This window comes from Molossus molossus, unplaced genomic scaffold (assembly GCF_014108415.1).
Source record: "Molossus molossus isolate mMolMol1 unplaced genomic scaffold, mMolMol1.p scaffold_m16_p_7, whole genome shotgun sequence".
Classification (NCBI taxonomy): domain Eukaryota; kingdom Metazoa; phylum Chordata; class Mammalia; order Chiroptera; family Molossidae; genus Molossus; species Molossus molossus.
Window position 1 is genome coordinate 84,573,930 of NW_023425401.1, and position 16,541 is coordinate 84,590,470.

Below are 16,541 nucleotides of genomic sequence, written 5' to 3' on the forward strand. Positions count from 1 at the left end.
CCCAGGGTTGTTGAGACAGAAGCGCCCCTATCAGTCTCCGGTTGAATTTACTACCCTCCCGCAGAGACCCGCTCTGGAGACCGGAGGAAAGGTCATGAACACACCGGGGTCTGGACGCGCGGCGGGATAGCTGCGGGCCCGAGCGCCCCCTGCGGAGCCCACTCTGGGCCAATGGGAGCCTGAGGTCGATGGTGAGTGCGGGGCGGCGGCTGGGCCAATCAGACTCTAGGCGCGGCCAGTGGGAGGAGATGGGAGGAGAGGCCGGGGGCGATGGAGACAGAACTACATCAACAGACGTTTCTCACCTTGGAATGCAGGGAAGCTCTCGCATCTCCTGCACATCCCCAGCTGCGCGCGGGAGGAGAGCCTCAAGCAATTTTCTCCACCTCTTCACACTGCTCCTTGCAAGTGAGGGGAGGCTGCTGAGAGCCCCTATCCCTGCTGGCTTTCTTTTTATGTTGTCTGCAGGGACGGACAGGGAGAGGGAAAACTTGGTGCTGGGGAGCTGACCTCTGGCCTAGCGGGCCTCTGAGCGCGTAGGGCAGAAGAGGGGTTGTCTGGAGTGGCGGGAATCCATGCGGGGGCCATGAACAGAGCGGCGCTCCTGGGACTGTCCCGCCTGTGCGCGCTGTGGGCAGCCCTGCTCGTGCTATTCCCTTGCGGAGCTCAAGGAAACTGGATGTGAGTATGGGGACAGCGGGGACGCACGGGGTATGTGACAAATGGGGTACCCAGTCTCAGGAAACTTTCAGCTAAGGCGGGGGAGTAAGGGTGGTGACCCTAAGGCGAGTGACCTAATTTTGAGGAAAATATCTGGGATTGGGGACGAGAGCAGGCGGGCGACATACGTTCGGAGCGGCCGTATCTTACAGGTGGTTGGGCATCGCCTCCTTTGGGGTTCCGGAGAAACTGGGCTGCGCCAACTTGCCTCTGAACAGCCGCCAGAAGGAGCTGTGCAAGAGGAAACCGTACCTGCTGCCCAGCATCCGAGAGGGCGCCCGTCTGGGCATTCAGGAGTGCAGAAGTCAGTTCAGACACGAGAGATGGAACTGCCAGGTCGCTGCCGCCGCCCCGCCGGGCACCAGCCCGCTCTTTGGCTACGAACTGAGCAGCGGTGAGTCCGGGGACCCTCGCGGCTGGCGCGGGATGGAGGGCGACAACGCTTCCAATTCCTGTAGTTAAAATAGATAGTACTTGCGTGGCCCCGTCGCGCTCTAAATCCCAAAAGAGGTCCTTTCGTGGACGGGAATTGGGAGCGACGGAAGCCAGACCCCGGGTGCAGGTGCGGTCCTGGAGGGGGTGACTTCCCAGGTCGAATCCGACGCTTGGAGCTGAGTTCTTCCTCCTACCCACTGTGCCGGGCTGGAGTTGAGGAAAAACTTTGACACTCCACGCCGCCGACCCCTCGGACCCGTAGCGCCCCCCTACGTGGGTGACCAGCTGGAGAAACATGATGTTGGCAGCAGGGAATGCTGCTGCTGCATCTGCTTTGATTTAAGCAGCTCCGCAGCGCAACCGAGCCCGGGACAAGTGGCTAATTGCAGCGAAGCCCCACGTTTCTTGGCTCCTTGGAGCACCGGGTAGACGAATTAATGGTGATTTTTAAAAGGTATTGTCCTGGACAACCCAATATGCAGCTAACCCGAGCACGACCACTTTGCTCACCCTCCGTTCTTTTCCGTCTCTCTCCCCTCCTCTGCGCTCATCCGAGGGGCGGGAAGCTGCAATAAAACAAAGTTCCACTTCCACGTGCCTGGTGACTCGGTAAGGATAAAGAATGAGGGAACCAGGGTTGTTCCAGGAATATTAGCAGATCCAAAGAATTTTAGGACCTAGGCGCTGAAAGATTCGTTGTTTTTCACATTCATTTCCGTTCTCCCACCACCTTTGACCCTTCCCTACCCGGTTCCTATACACACAGCCGCCAAAGCCTGGCCTTGGCCCTGCTGCGTTCTGGCCGGCACACCCTTCCGGAGGAGCCCTGACCCCCTACAGGGAAAAAGAAAGAAAAAATAAAATAAATAAATACAAAATAAAAGTGTGTTCTTCACAGTTCCTGAAATACAGAGACATCAGCTGTTGAAAAGGTTTATTGGACAACGGGCGTGTAATTGTTTCTAACCCAATCTAAACATCTCAAAAGAAAAAACAGTCACCTCCGGAGTCTCTTCTCGTCCATATTATTTAAGCTTTAATGGGCCTTTAATTTTCAAAGATTTTAGCTCAAACACGATTGCAGGTGTGCTAAATACATATTCAATAATTTGCCGTAACAATTTTTTCTGTTGGTGACATTTCAGTTATCTTTAAGATTGTAAAAAGATTAGCTAGACTATATAAATATATATATAATGGTTACATGTTAATATCAGGATTGTTTTTCACGATATCCTAAAATAAAAGTCTTTAATGTGAAACTAAACTGTATACTTTATCTACTGTTTCTTTTTGGTTTAATTTTAATTTGCTTTCTTATAGGTATTATTTATTTGAACAAAAACTGCACAAATTTTTCAGCTTGTGTTTTGTGAGAACACATTTTAAATTTGAAAAGAAAAATAATCTGGACTCTTGGGGGCATTGTACCATTTACGGTATCCACGCAAAGGATTTAAATTTGGCATGCATTTATTGAGCTTTTATTGTCTATTAAACACTGAGCTAAGTGCTGACATACACTTCATATTTTAGATATTTTTAGGTATGAGAACAATGATGTTCAACATGTCACAACCAAGAAGGAAGCTCAAAATTAATGCTGCTTTCTTAAAATACTAGAACAATAGAAAATCATCCTTTCTCGATATGTACTCACGCACTGTAAACAATTTAAAAATTGCTTCTCTGACAAGAGGATGAGTAGGAGGCTCTATTATGAACATAAACAGAGAGTGGTATGGCTCTTTCATTTAGCAATTTACGTTTTATTCTAGGCACCAAGGAAACAGCATTTATTTATGCCGTAATGGCTGCAGGCCTGGTGCATTCTGTGACCAGGTCGTGCAGTGCAGGCAACATGACGGAGTGTTCCTGTGACACTACCTTGCAGAATGGTGGCTCAGCGAGTGAAGGATGGCACTGGGGGGGCTGTTCCGATGATGTCCAGTATGGCATGTGGTTCAGCAGAAAATTTCTGGATTTCCCTATCAGAAACACCACGGGAAAAGAAAGCAAAGTACTGTTAGCAATGAACCTTCATAACAATGAAGCTGGAAGGCAGGTATGTATTATAAAATGGAATCAAATTCAGTGTTTTTAGGTAAATAATATAAGGATTATATTTGTGCATAAATCTGTTCAAATGGTTTAAAAACAAACCATATTTGCAGTCTAAGAAATATATATGTATACATGTATATATATTATGTATATATACATACATATACATATGTATATATGTATATAATATGTGTGTTATATATGTATAACTGCAAGTTTATATATGTTTTTCTTTCATGAGCCTGTACTGACCACATTGTTGTAGTTTAAATTTTCCATTTAACATGAGTGCAATCTTGTTATAGAATATGTGTGTGATTGTATACTTGGTATACCTGAAACGATAATTGTAAAATCAGAGATGTACAAGTGCCTGTTGGGTTCTTTGGTTCCACTCCCTTAGCTGGTTAGCGGCAGAGCCTGAGTAAGATCTACAGTATTTGTCTTTCTAATGGGATTGGATCAAATTTCATTGCTCAATGGACTTTTATTATTTTTTTACATCTATTTTTAGTGGACAATGCCTCCTAGACATGTTATCAGTTTTTCCTTACTTTCTCAAACAAATATTCTTGAATACATCTGGAATACACAATATTTAACTAATATTTTTTGTAAAACAAAGTTTTTTAAAGAACATAGTTATTTTATTTAAATTTATGTAGCTCCACAATAAAATTGATAAATACAGACACATGTAAAGATATAGATTTATTAAATATATGGATATTTTTAATATAGATATATTAACGATTCAGCAGGAAAAAAATTTGAAGTACCACCATTTAATTAACCACTTTTTATATGAGTTTTGTTAAAATGGAATAAATGTATAGTTTAATTTAACTTTTATGTATTTACCTTAATAAATATTGACAATAATATTTGAGTTCTACACCATAGTTGAATTACTTGGTAATTCATAGTGACTTTACTAAAACAACCAAAACTTTTTTTTTATGAATATATATTTTCTATCTTATAATACTCTTTTCCAGACAGGAATGTCAACACTATCATGTATTATTGTAAATACTCAGTAACCTGTAAAAGTCCCAAAGTAGTCATTGCAATCTGCCACATTTTCCTGAAATAAAGTAAAACAAGTTTCAGTATCTCTCACACCTATTTAAAGTATATGTTGCATTTGTTTTACATTTTTGGAAAGTTAATAAATGGAACCCAATTAGAACAGTTGCAAGTTTCAGCCAGTTTTCTTTACTTAACCACTTTGGTTTAAAATATAAAAACAGAAAGCTCAATAAATATATCATCATAAGGCATCAAATTCAATTTTGAATTTTCATTTCAATTTGAATAGTCAATTAAAAATTGCAAAATAGGAATTTTTGTTGAGAAAATTTTAAAGGAACTCTTGCTTAACACCATAGTTATGCATATGTATATTTTCCTTAAAGTTTTTCATTTAAAAAATTAAGCTAATTAGTTTTTGCTGCAATTTAAATATTATCCAACAAAGAAATTTTTTATTATTTCTAATATAGTAATATAAAAGAGGGTAAATGTAATTAACACATGTTCTTTAAAATGAGTTAATCGAGAAAAAAGCATCAAGGTAAGACAAATTAATATGTTTTTAAAATAAGAAAACAAATAAATATTTATTATTAATTTAAACCTTAAATGTTCTTTAGTCATTCTTCAAACAATTTGTTAGGGATTTTTAAAACTTTAACTAGGAAACAAAACTCAGAAGTTCATATTATGATTCTCTTGAATGAAGTCATCCCTGAACTTATGAAATGTCTTAAAGTCTTCTAAAATGTATTTTACTAGCAATATTAGGCAGCTATTTAGTTTTATTGCATCTTATGTGAATTTTTAAATTATGTAACAATATTTGCCTTTGTAACTATTAACTTGGATATTAATTTATTATTTATATTCTAATTTTATTAAATACATACAACTATTCAACATCAATTTAATCCTTTGTTGGCAGAAAAAAATCCATCTCCTCACATTCCCTAGGTTTTTGCTATTATTCTCATTATGTAGAAAATAATTCAGCCAATACAATTATAGACATTTTATGTAAACTTCAACTTTCTCTATTAAAAATTTTTTCACATTATTCTAGATCAATGATTTTCAAGCAATGTGCTGTAAGAATTTTTAAAACATGCAATACCTGACTATTTAATGTCAGGGGCACTGACTTATTTTCCCATAGATTGTCAAATAAAAAAATGACAACAGCCACCCTGGCCAGCTTGGCTCAGAGGTTAGAGTGTCGGCCTGCAGACCAGGGAGTCCTGGGTTCATTTCCTGCCAAGGGCACGTACCTTGGTTGCGGTTCGTCTCCAGCTCCAGGGCCGTGCAGGTGGCAACCAATCGATGTGTCTCCCTCACAACGATGTTTCTCTCTCTTTCTCTCTCCCTCCCACTCTGTCTGAAGATAAACGTAAAAATATCCTCCGGTGAGGATTAAAAAAGAAAATTGACAACAGCCAACACAATAGTTGTCTGGTATGAATGAATCAAAATTATACCTATTTTTTTTTTGCCAGACAGACAAAACAATATATTTTTTTATGTACCACAGAAATGTGGTAATTAAATTATGTGTGCCATGAGATGAAAAAGGTTGAAAATCACTGGTCTAGGTAGAAACTTTAAATATTAAAAATTATTACCTAGATATTTTTAGGGTACTACACTGATGTTTTTATTGGTCGTTTCTCATGAAGTATTACAATTCAAAGCATTTTTTTGTATTTTTCTTTCTTTTGATGGCCAAAAAAATTAAAACCACCACCACCACAACAACAAACCGACCAGGTTTCCAGATTATTATCTATCTAACATGGAAGAACAATCAACTCCATTTTCAATATTGGCAAATAGGATTTTAAGTTAATAGGCATATTCTGAGTGAAGTTCAAGGTCTGCATTCAATTGAGTTGATTTTTCTAGTCTCAAAATCCCCAACTCCAAATGTCGAAAAGCGTTCAGAGAAATGTGGGTACTGGCGCTTAGTAGTGTTGTGAGCAGGATAGATGATTTTCTAACCGCTGACCTTAAATTCCCACTTGGTTTCTGACACCATTCCTAAAGTTATGACTCCAAGAATAATGTTGCTGAATGGTGATTGGCTAACAGAATGATGTGATGTCTTCCAGGGGCAGAACTTCTGGGAATAATGTGACTTGGAATATTTATGGGTATTTCTTTTGGTGTGCTTAAAATATTTCCATTCTTCCCATGTCCACCTCATAAACTTTTAAGTATCCCTACCCCATAATTTGTTTTATGATGACTAACTCAAAAAAGTGGGAAGGGCCCAACCCCAAATTTTCATTGACCTGTTTCAAGAATATTTATAAGTACTTGAAGAACATATAAGTGCTTTGCTTTTCAGCAGATTTAAATATATTTTTGGACTAAATGGCACGAAATGGGTCAGAGGAATATGAATTCTACATCTACCCATCCAATCTTATGTCACAGTTTTCATAAGAACTTAAACAAATCATCTGATAGTTGACAAAATGAAATGATCATCACAAAATGTTTCACAACATTTTTAGTCATTTCTGTGAAGTTTGGATAGAGCAGTATACTGGAAAACAATCACAGCCTGCTGCGTTACCTGAGTCAAAATTGTGGAACCAATCACTCCTTGGAGCACTTCTCAGACAGGTTCTATCTTTACCTTTAAGCACTAATGATACGTCTTTTGTATTTCACTTCATTAGAAATGCATCAAACCAAAACTTAACACAAAGGAGCCCAGTAGATTAAATGTTCCCTTCCTAATTGCTCTCCCATAGTTTAAAAATATTCCACCGAAATGCGCACATCTGTTTGCAATAGTTAACAAAACATTCCTCTGTTAATATCGTTATAAACCTTAACAACTCAACTAGAGTAGAGAAAGGAATTTTCTCATAACCACACACAACTCATTCAATTGCTACTCTCTTACTTTTCCCGTTCTCCCCAAAATGCCTATGCTATCATTGCAGTGCAGAATAGCTATTTAACATTAATTAAGAATCCTAGTTGAAAATCCCCAAAATATATTCTTTGAAGTGTTCATGCAATTTTATTAAATATACTTGCATTTTTCACTTATATTTTTCTCTCTTCTACTAAAATTATTCAGTTTCATATAAAGATTTTATATCATGTATCAACAAACTTTCCTTATGTATGACAAATGTCTTAGCCACGCTGTTTATTTTTCTGTAAAATTGGAATAATAAATACGTTTGTAACACCCTACATTTCTTCCTATAAAACTAAATTAAGTAAAATAATTTATGAAAATGTGCTTTGAGGAGCACTAAACTCTATAGTGTGTGTGTGTGTGTGTGTGTGTGTGTGTGTGTGTGTATCTACCCTTGAATTCTGCACTTCATCAAGTTCTTGTAGTGGTGATTATATTGCTTTATTTTAATCCCTATTGTCCAAGTTTCTTCCTTGGAGTATTATGGGGATACGATAATTTAAATTGCATGTCAAGTTATTGGAATTCTTCTCCTTGAAGATTATTTTTCTTTCTATACTAAAATATATGTATGTAAGATAAAAACACTTTTTTAAATAATTATTATTAGGGACAAAAAAGAAATAGAATTAAAAGGTAATAAAATACCAGTTCTTTACAATGCTACTTCTGAAAAGTTATAGTTAACTCCAGATATTGAACAGGGCTAGTTTTCTTTGACAGAAAAATCCTCCCAAAATGTTGATGCAAATCCAGCAGGTTATATCACTGAATTTGAAAATCAGCCTCTCTCTTTATCCTTCAAATCTGTAAAGTAGTGTGTCACTCTTATGGACTACCACTGCTTGGGCTGATGAATTAGATAAAGGTCTTCCAGTGCCATTGACCTCCCAGCAGTGACTCTTTTGTTTTAAGAAGGTGGCTTTTATTACTTCCTTCCAATTCAGGTTACCAGTAGAGAATGAGTTAAAACTGTTTAAGTGAGCTGGACTAATTACCCAATAAACATTTGATGAGCATCTACTCTGTCTGCTATGCTTTGCGAATTGGCAGCACCATACATGATATTTGAACTGGTTAATAAAAGAAAAAGTCAGCTCTTCAGTCATGATCTGAGCTAAGGGCAGCTTTAAATCACTAGGTGATGACTATAAGGAATGTCGATTAGGTTTAAACACATAATACATCCTTAGATTTTTCGCTTTCTTTGGGTAATTTGTTTTGTTATTACCTACCATTGATTGAGCCCTTTTTTCCTAATCCTCCAGGCACTTAAAATCTGAACAGAAGTAGGCAGATTGTATTAATTTGACCATTTTAAAGAATTGGCTTTGTGAATATCATATGCCATAAATTTAACCAAATAAGCCTGGTGCCATACTTTATAAATTGCGCTCATATCATTAAAAGGTACTTTTTGCCTGAGTTAATAAGAAGTAGACATATCTATTAGCTTCACAGTTTTGTGAATTTAAAAAGAGCATGTGTGCTATAGTCTATAAAGAACAGGGTTTAAATACTATTCTGTTTATTATTTTAAACACCAGTAAGAAGTATCAAATATTGCATAAATCAATACCATATGCTGTCATTCAAGTTGCAAATATTATAAATTGTTTGAAATATTCTGTCTCATTAGATAGTTCAGAAACTTTGATTAATTTATTAGGAAATGTAACATCCTGCAAACATGTCAATGTCATGTTTAGTTCAAAATGAATAACAAAGTATAAAGCCCTGTTATATTATAGTTTTGATAAGAACTATAAGTGAAATTTAAGCTGTGGGATTTTTCCTTTCTTTGGTGAGCTTACACATACACTTTCCAAGTTATTGAATGGATAGATCAATTTTTCACGTTACCCAGCATGCTGACAGACGTCAACTCTGCAGCTAGCCTGACAATTTATTAATCTGCTTTGCCATCCTCTGGAGATTGAAGGAAGCTGTGCTGACTAGCCTGGTATGTAAGAGATTTAGAGCCCTAAAACTTTTTAAATCTCTATATTATTTTTGCACTGTTAGCCCCATTTGAAATGTATCTTCACTCTTACTGTACCTTCTTCTGAGAAAGGGGGCATTCATTTAGACCTTAATGTGTGCCAGGAGTGGGCTCTTACAGAAAGGTGTAATCTCATTTAATTTCTCAGTCTGTATAAACTAAACGTAGCACATAGAACTGAAAAATTACACAAATATTATCTCCTTTCTATGTTAGGATGTGCTACTGATAGGACATATGTTTTGAATTAGTTTTTTAGAAGAGGGGAAAGATTTTCTGGAAAATTACACTCCCTGGCACCTTCTTGTTTTGTCTAAAGTTGATTAGTCAGGGTTTCTCATGTGGCCTGTGACCAGGGGATAGTAAGCCCCCCAACCCCCATGAATGTAACTGACTTTTTTTTTTACAGTGATCAGACTTAAGAACTCCCAATTCGATCAGTAGGTCTCACATCCATCCCTTGATGCCCATTAGAATCATCTGAGCAGCTTTGTAGAAATACTACTACCTGGACCCCACCTCGACCTGTTACAGCAGAATCTCAATGTTTGACCATTGGCTATTTGTAAGGTTCCACAGATGTTTCCATGCATGATGTAGTCCATTATGACTTATATATCAGTGCTTCTCAAATTTTAATGTGCATACAAGTCACCTGAGGATTTTATTAAAATTAAGATGCTGATTCTGAGAGTCTGAATTTCTTACAAGTGATACTGGCACTGCTAGTCCATGAACCACACTCTGAGTAGCAAGGTGCTAAATAGTACTAGGAACATGGAGACATGCTTGAATATCCCCCCACTCCCCAAATTAAAGAAGAGATGAGAAATAAGAGTAGTTTCCCTTTGTTATCTCAGATAATCTCTGATAACTTTAAATTTGACTTGGAAGGTTTGCTCTACAGGGTGAAGAGGACAAAACATTTGAACCCTAAGCAATCTGTAAGATCCTTTATGTTCAAAACCATCATTTTTATACAGGAGGAAACAGACCCAGAAAATTAAGTGATTAGGTTAGCTTGCTTCTATTATTGGGTAAAACACTGTATGAGTGATATTTAACACATTCCTGTTGGTTCCAGGCTGTTGCCAAGTTGATGTCAGTGGACTGCCGCTGTCACGGAGTGTCTGGCTCTTGTGCTGTGAAAACATGCTGGAAAACCATGTCTTCTTTTGAAAAGATCGGCCACTTGTTGAAGGATAAATATGAAAACAGTGTTCAAGTCTCAGACAAAATAAAAAGGAAAATACGCAGGAGAGAAAAAGACCAGAGGAAAGTACCGATCCGCAAAGATGATCTACTCTACGTGAATAAGTCTCCCAATTACTGTGTGGAGGATAAGAAATTAGGGATCCCGGGGACACAAGGCAGAGAATGCAACCGTACCTCGGAGAGTGCAGATGGCTGTAACCTCCTCTGCTGTGGCCGAGGCTACAACACCCACGTGGTCAGACACGTGGAAAGGTGTGAGTGCAAGTTTATCTGGTGCTGCTATGTTCGCTGCAGGAGGTGTGAAAGCATGACTGATGTCCACACTTGCAAGTAACCACTCCATCCGCCCTTGGGCAGCACTCCTTACTGACCACAGTAGAGTGCCACATTGCAGGGTGAGTGAACTCCACTCACGCCTTGGAATTCCCAGATCTTGGGACCCTCTCAGAGTTCCCTTTACCCGGTCAGTGTCCAATCACACACTGAGCAAGTGGATTTGGGAGAATTCTAAAAGGTTTGGGTTCATATTTTGGTGATTTGGGAAATATATATGGCATATAAGGAAGATAATCTGCCTCCTAAGGTAGAAATAACAGAAAAGAAACTTCATGTGGAAGACCTGGTCCATCCTCAGGTTAAGATCCTTGGCTGTGGAACTCAGTCATGAAACTCTATAGCGCTGGATGAATATTAGTCATTTTTAAAAGATCCCTCTAGTAGCAGGAAGGAGCAGTACACATGAATCTCCTTTATTCTCTCAGTATTTTAGATGAAGAAATGTTAAGTGTTTATGCATAGAAACAGATGTTTAAAAGTTAACAGAAATGGTGGGTGTTTATGCATTTCAAAAGGAAGGCAATTAAAAAGAATTTTCATAATTGATATATTTCTAAAAAAGTGTTTGCTTGGTTTAATGACAAAAGAAATGAATCAAAATGTAACAAAGTAAAATGTATAATTTGGATTTTAAGTGGCTTTTAATCAGAATTTCTAGAAAAATTGCATAAAGCAATCTTTGATCTTCAGCTTCGTACTTTAATTGTAGACCAGTTGTCATTATTAAAAACCCAGCTCTAAATTGCTGCCCAAGGAAAGGATCCTGAACGCATGTGGAAAAATCAGAGGCAAAGGGCTCACATACATTATAAGGAAAAGCATCCTTTAAATGTATAAAAACAGTATTTTGTATAGTATTTTGCTTTTAAAACTTTTGTATTTTGTAAATACAGTTTTTAAGTTATATGATATATATTAAAACTTAAGACATTTATTGCCAAAGCCCAAGAGCTAAGGCAATAAAATTATCTCAGAAATAATATTAGCTTCTGTTTCTTTTCATACTATCAACTCTGACTTTTTTTATATATTGAAAAAGAAGTTAATTGAGCAGCTAGTTATATAGATGTGTATTTCTTGCCAAAATGACAGTTTTATAAGTGTTATAGTTTACAATATGCTGCGAAACATTAAGGACTGTGTTATTTCAGCAGTCGGATTAGTTGAATTCTGTTTTTAATTAGTTAATGTTTAACTTGTAAAGTTATTATAATAAATTATACAAAAAGTATAAAAGTCTTAACTGGAAAAAATAACTTAAATCAGAATAATGATCAATTTGTGGATTTGATTTCCTGGATATTTATTATATTGTATCTAATGCTGCTTTTCCATGTGAATGTTGAATAGTCTTTCTTGTTTTAGTATTCATGCATGTAAATACATCATATTTTACAAGGTTTCTGGTAAAAGTTACAGGGCTATATTTAAAGTTTTATTTTAATGTAAATGCTTAGTTTTTTATGAATTGTTAAATATTTCAGTATTATATAGAAAAAAAAAGATTTCTAAGTTCAGAATGGACAAAGAAAGAATATTCTTTTTTAAAAAAATAATAAGCTAAAGAAATGTTTTGCTATCCCCCAGGTCTCATTCTATTTCCTTTCAATTTTATTTCCACAGCAGAACAATAATTTGTGAAAAAGAGCAAACACATGAAAATGTTTTTGCTCTAATATTAAAATCAAGGCTAAATATTTAAATGTGACTCTTAAAGTTTAACAAAATTATTATTTATTGAACAAGAGACTCAGAAATGACAAGTGTACAAATATAATGCTTATTTTTTATTTGTTAATCCTCACCTGAGGATATTTTTTCCCATTGATTTTGTTGTTGTTGTTAGAGAGAGTGGAAGGGAGGGAGAGAAGCAGAGAGGAGAGAGAGAGAGAGAAAGTAACATCTCGACTGGTTGCTTCCCACCAGGGCCAGGGATGGAACCTGCAACCCAAGTATGCTCTAACCACTGAGCAACACCAGCAAAGACATATACTGCTTATTTTTAAAAGTGGTTTATAATTGTTTAGCGTCCACTGATTAGAATAGACTGAAAAATAGTATTTATTCTTATACTTTTTTTGCAAAGTAAGTCTATTTTATCTGCATTAAAAATAAGCAATCTTTTTTAAAAGATGAAGACTGTAGTTCCAATTAATGACCAACTTTTTCTACTAACTAGAAAACATTTTATAATTACCTTACCAACCAGTTATGAGAACCAGGCAGCCTCTTATTCACAAATACCTGGTTACTATTTAGTCATTGTTTAAAAACAGTAATGCCAACTTGGGCTTCTCCTCTCTGGCATGCCTGCACAGGAATCAGCTCCCAAGCTCTATCTTTTGGGCCCTTTTTCTCGTTCTTCTTGGCATCACCATGAAAGGTATCCTTGAATTTCTCACTTATCTGTTTCACTGGCTGACAATCTGCCTTTGGCTCATTTCCCATTCCCCATTAAGGTTGGAGGTAGCACCATGGTGCTCCTGAAGACAAGTTCTGGGGCCCAAACATTCCTATTTAGTCTAGGCTCTTTGCTTGCATTGTTTAGGGCTCTTTATGTTGCAAGTAACAGAAAACGCAACCCAGACTGGCAAATATTAAAGGAAATGTATTGACTTTGTAACTGAAAAGTCCAGAGTTCTGACTGGTTGAAGTGAAGCTTGATCCAAAAGTTCACAGTATGTTTGTTCCCAGGGCATAGGCCTGTCCTCCTCCAGCCTAACGAGGTTGGCTTCTGAGGTGTTGTCTTCTAAGTCTGGCTCCACAGGGTACTTACTGGTCATTTCCCACCAACATCAGCAACTCCACCATCTGTTCTTTTTATCAGCATGACTGCCACACTTCCAGACCTCATTTTCTCCTACCACTCATTCACCTGCAAGAGAGAGTCCATTCTAAGGAAAGAGGGAGGGTGTTTAGTTTAGTTTAGTTTAGTTTAGTTTAATTTAGTTTAGTTTAATTTAGTTTAGTTTAGTGTGTGTGTGGTTGCTCAACAAGGGGAAGAGGAAAGTTATTTCTCAGAATGCCTTGCAAAGGACATCACTGGCCCTGATTGGTTAGTGTGCCCATCCCCAAACCAATCACAATGGTAGAAGCTGGGTGATACACCGATCTTCTTAAAGCAATCAAGATGCGCCCTGGCCGGTTTGGCTCAGCGGTTAGAGCGTTGGCCTGCGGTCCAGAGCAATCAAGATGCATGCAGGGGATGGGTAGTGGGGTTCATTCCAACTAAACCCACATAGCTTGAGAATAGGAAAGCAGTGAGTCCACAGAGAAAAACTGTGGTGTTATTTACCCTGAAAGGGTACCTCTGTGCCTGGCAGTACAGTTATTAGATGTCCTCAGTTCTAGTGATGTATTTAGGAAACAGCTTTTTATGGTATCACATGTGTCAGGCTCCCAGCCAGACAAAGCACTGTGGGTACAAAGTGCCTTAATTTGCTTAAATGCCCTTTAGGATGTTAAAATAGGAGAGGAGATAGTTTAGTGCATTATTTTGCAACTTTATTATAAATTTAGAATTGCGCAAGAGAGGCAATGGTTAGAGTCAATGATGACTCTTGAAATGAAATCAAGACAGATATATCAAATGGCATTATCTGTAATCTGAGTGGGAGGTTGGCTAATTAAAACATTTTCCTGATAGTAGTACTTTACATAACATTGAAAACACTTTAATTTGTTTGAATAAAACAACTGCATTATTTCCTTATTTACCATCTGGATTGATATTTGTTTTGTTTTTGTTTTTTAAATAAATGATTATAGTTATACTAAGAATAACAATGGATTTTAATTACATAAATTAGATGTTATGGCCCTATTTTGCAGCTTTTGTAACGACATGGTACTCACAGTAAATATTTTAGAACGCACTTTAATTTTCTTAAGAACTATCAGTACTCGGATGTTTAGTTTTACTTAGTTTAAAATGTGGAACAAGAAAAGCTTTCCATCAAAATATTTATTTATAGGCAGTTTGGTGAGCTGCTGGTACTTTTGTATCGCCTCCCAAAGACCATCAAAAAGTGAGGAATTAAATCAACCATTTGGAGACAGTTATTTATCCAGAACATTATAATCCACTTAGCTGACTTGAGAGGAAAAAAATTCAAATCATAGCTCCAGGAACCATGAATACTCCTCAAGACAAGCCTTTCTTAAGGGAAGTTGGCTAAGATGCCTTGATTTTATAAAATTTCAGTTTCACTGTAGACCAGAGGTGATAAAAGTATAACATTTATTGGAATGGGATGATGAGGTCGGCTGAGAGGGACAAATGCATGTGTCACAGTATGAAGAGGGCACAGAGGCACACCGAGGACTCGTTTCCTTTGAGAAAGAAATATTAGTAAACACTTAGATAGCACTTACTGTGGGATTGGTGTAAGTAAATTATACATACCTAGAGACACTCAAAAGTCATAATAACCTCTTAAAGTAGGTACCACGATTGTAGTCCTCATTTCACATATGAGGAAACAGACACAGTAATAGTAACTAGCTCAATGTCTCACGGAAGACTGGTTTCAGAGTCTGTGCCCTTGACTACCATATCATTATTGTGCCCTTCACAGCATAAGATAGTCAGCACACTGAGTTTACAGCATATAATTTAAGGAGTTTGGGAGATTTGTAAATATATTGAAAATTACAGGATGTTTCTTCATGATTTAGTTATATAAACTTGGTTGAGGAGCAGGAGTCAAAGGGTGGGAGAACAGAGATTTTCGCGTTCTCCATGAAATATAATTAAAATACACTGACTCTTGATTTCTAAGCTCAAAGTGATTTCAACTGCCTGCTATTTTAGATCCCAGTGGGCTCACAGTTGGATTCTGCAAGAGCCTAACAATCATTCCAAAAGAAAATGACTAGGGGTATAGATCAAGCTAATTTAGTGTGACATTAAATAAATACTTACATCCTTTTTATTGTTGTGCTTACAGCCAATTGTTACATAAGGTGTTATTTTTAATAGATGGATGAAATTTACCATTGGTAATGGTTTACATTCCCATCCAAAGAAAAACCACTAGAGATGGTTTGCACGATTAAAAACTCCTGAAACAAAGTCATGCTAAGAAAAGCAGCCTCTCCCACTGGTTGTAAAGGGAGAGTAATAATAAATGTGAACCAAATCAATGCAAACTAAAGTTTCACATGTGACTTTTTAATTTGCAGAGTAAGTAAAAGCATCTGATTTGTGTGAGAATTGGAAAAGCAGAGAGTGGTGGATATAGGGCTGCCTGTTCCCCTCTGTCAGACTGCCAATCTGAACTCTCGGGGTGATTCACCTCTATGGAAGCCAACAGCCTTCTCTTTTACATATTACTAACAACCAAACACCCCTGGTCATGGCCCACTTCCATCTAGCCATGTTTACCGAAGGAAAAGGAAGGGTAGCCCCTTTGCAGCTCCTAATTATTCTTTGATTAAAGAGAGAGGAATATCACCAAACTTAACTCTGTACATTTAAACATACCTCGGACTCTTCATAAACCAAGAAATGGTGTATATACAAAACGTAAGTCAGTAATTGCCTATATAGTTCTAGCACATAATCCCTACTTTTAACATAGTCTCATTTTTTTATTGCTTTTGAGAAAGAGGGAGAGACAGACAGAGACAGAGATAGACAACAACCTCGATTTGTTGTTCCCCTTAGTTATGTATGAATTTATTGGTTGATTCTCGAATGTGCCTTGACCGGGGATTGTACCCAAAACCTTGGTCTATCAGGACAACGCTCTAACCAACTGAGCTATCTGACCAGAGCCTAATATAAGCTCTTTA

The 16,541-nt window shown here is 37.4% G+C and overlaps 1 protein-coding gene across 1 annotated transcript; it reads left to right on the top strand.

Moving 5' to 3' along the window:
• Window positions 1-547: 547 nt before the first annotated feature.
• On the top strand, window positions 548-11,207 carry WNT16 (Wnt family member 16). The gene is made up of 4 exons (XM_036247237.1): window positions 548-681; window positions 873-1,114; window positions 2,934-3,220; window positions 10,279-11,207. Exons 1-4 carry the CDS (start codon window positions 587-589, stop codon window positions 10,741-10,743), a joined length of 1,089 nt encoding a protein of 362 aa, XP_036103130.1. The 5' UTR covers window positions 548-586; the 3' UTR covers window positions 10,744-11,207.
• Window positions 11,208-16,541: the final 5,334 nt, after the last annotated feature.

What these genes read in the sequence shown, in the direction of transcription:
- WNT16 (XM_036247237.1), top strand. Translation starts at nt 587, where the DNA reads ATGAACAGAGCGGCGCTCCTGGGACTGTCCCGCCTGTGCGCGCTGTGG. An exon ending in TGGCTACGAACTGAGCAGCG is followed by an intron (nt 1,115 to 2,933) that starts GTGAGTCCGGGG and finishes GTTTTATTCTAG; the next exon opens with GCACCAAGGAAACAGCATTT. An exon ending in ACAATGAAGCTGGAAGGCAG is followed by an intron (nt 3,221 to 10,278) that starts GTATGTATTATA and finishes TGTTGGTTCCAG; the next exon opens with GCTGTTGCCAAGTTGATGTC.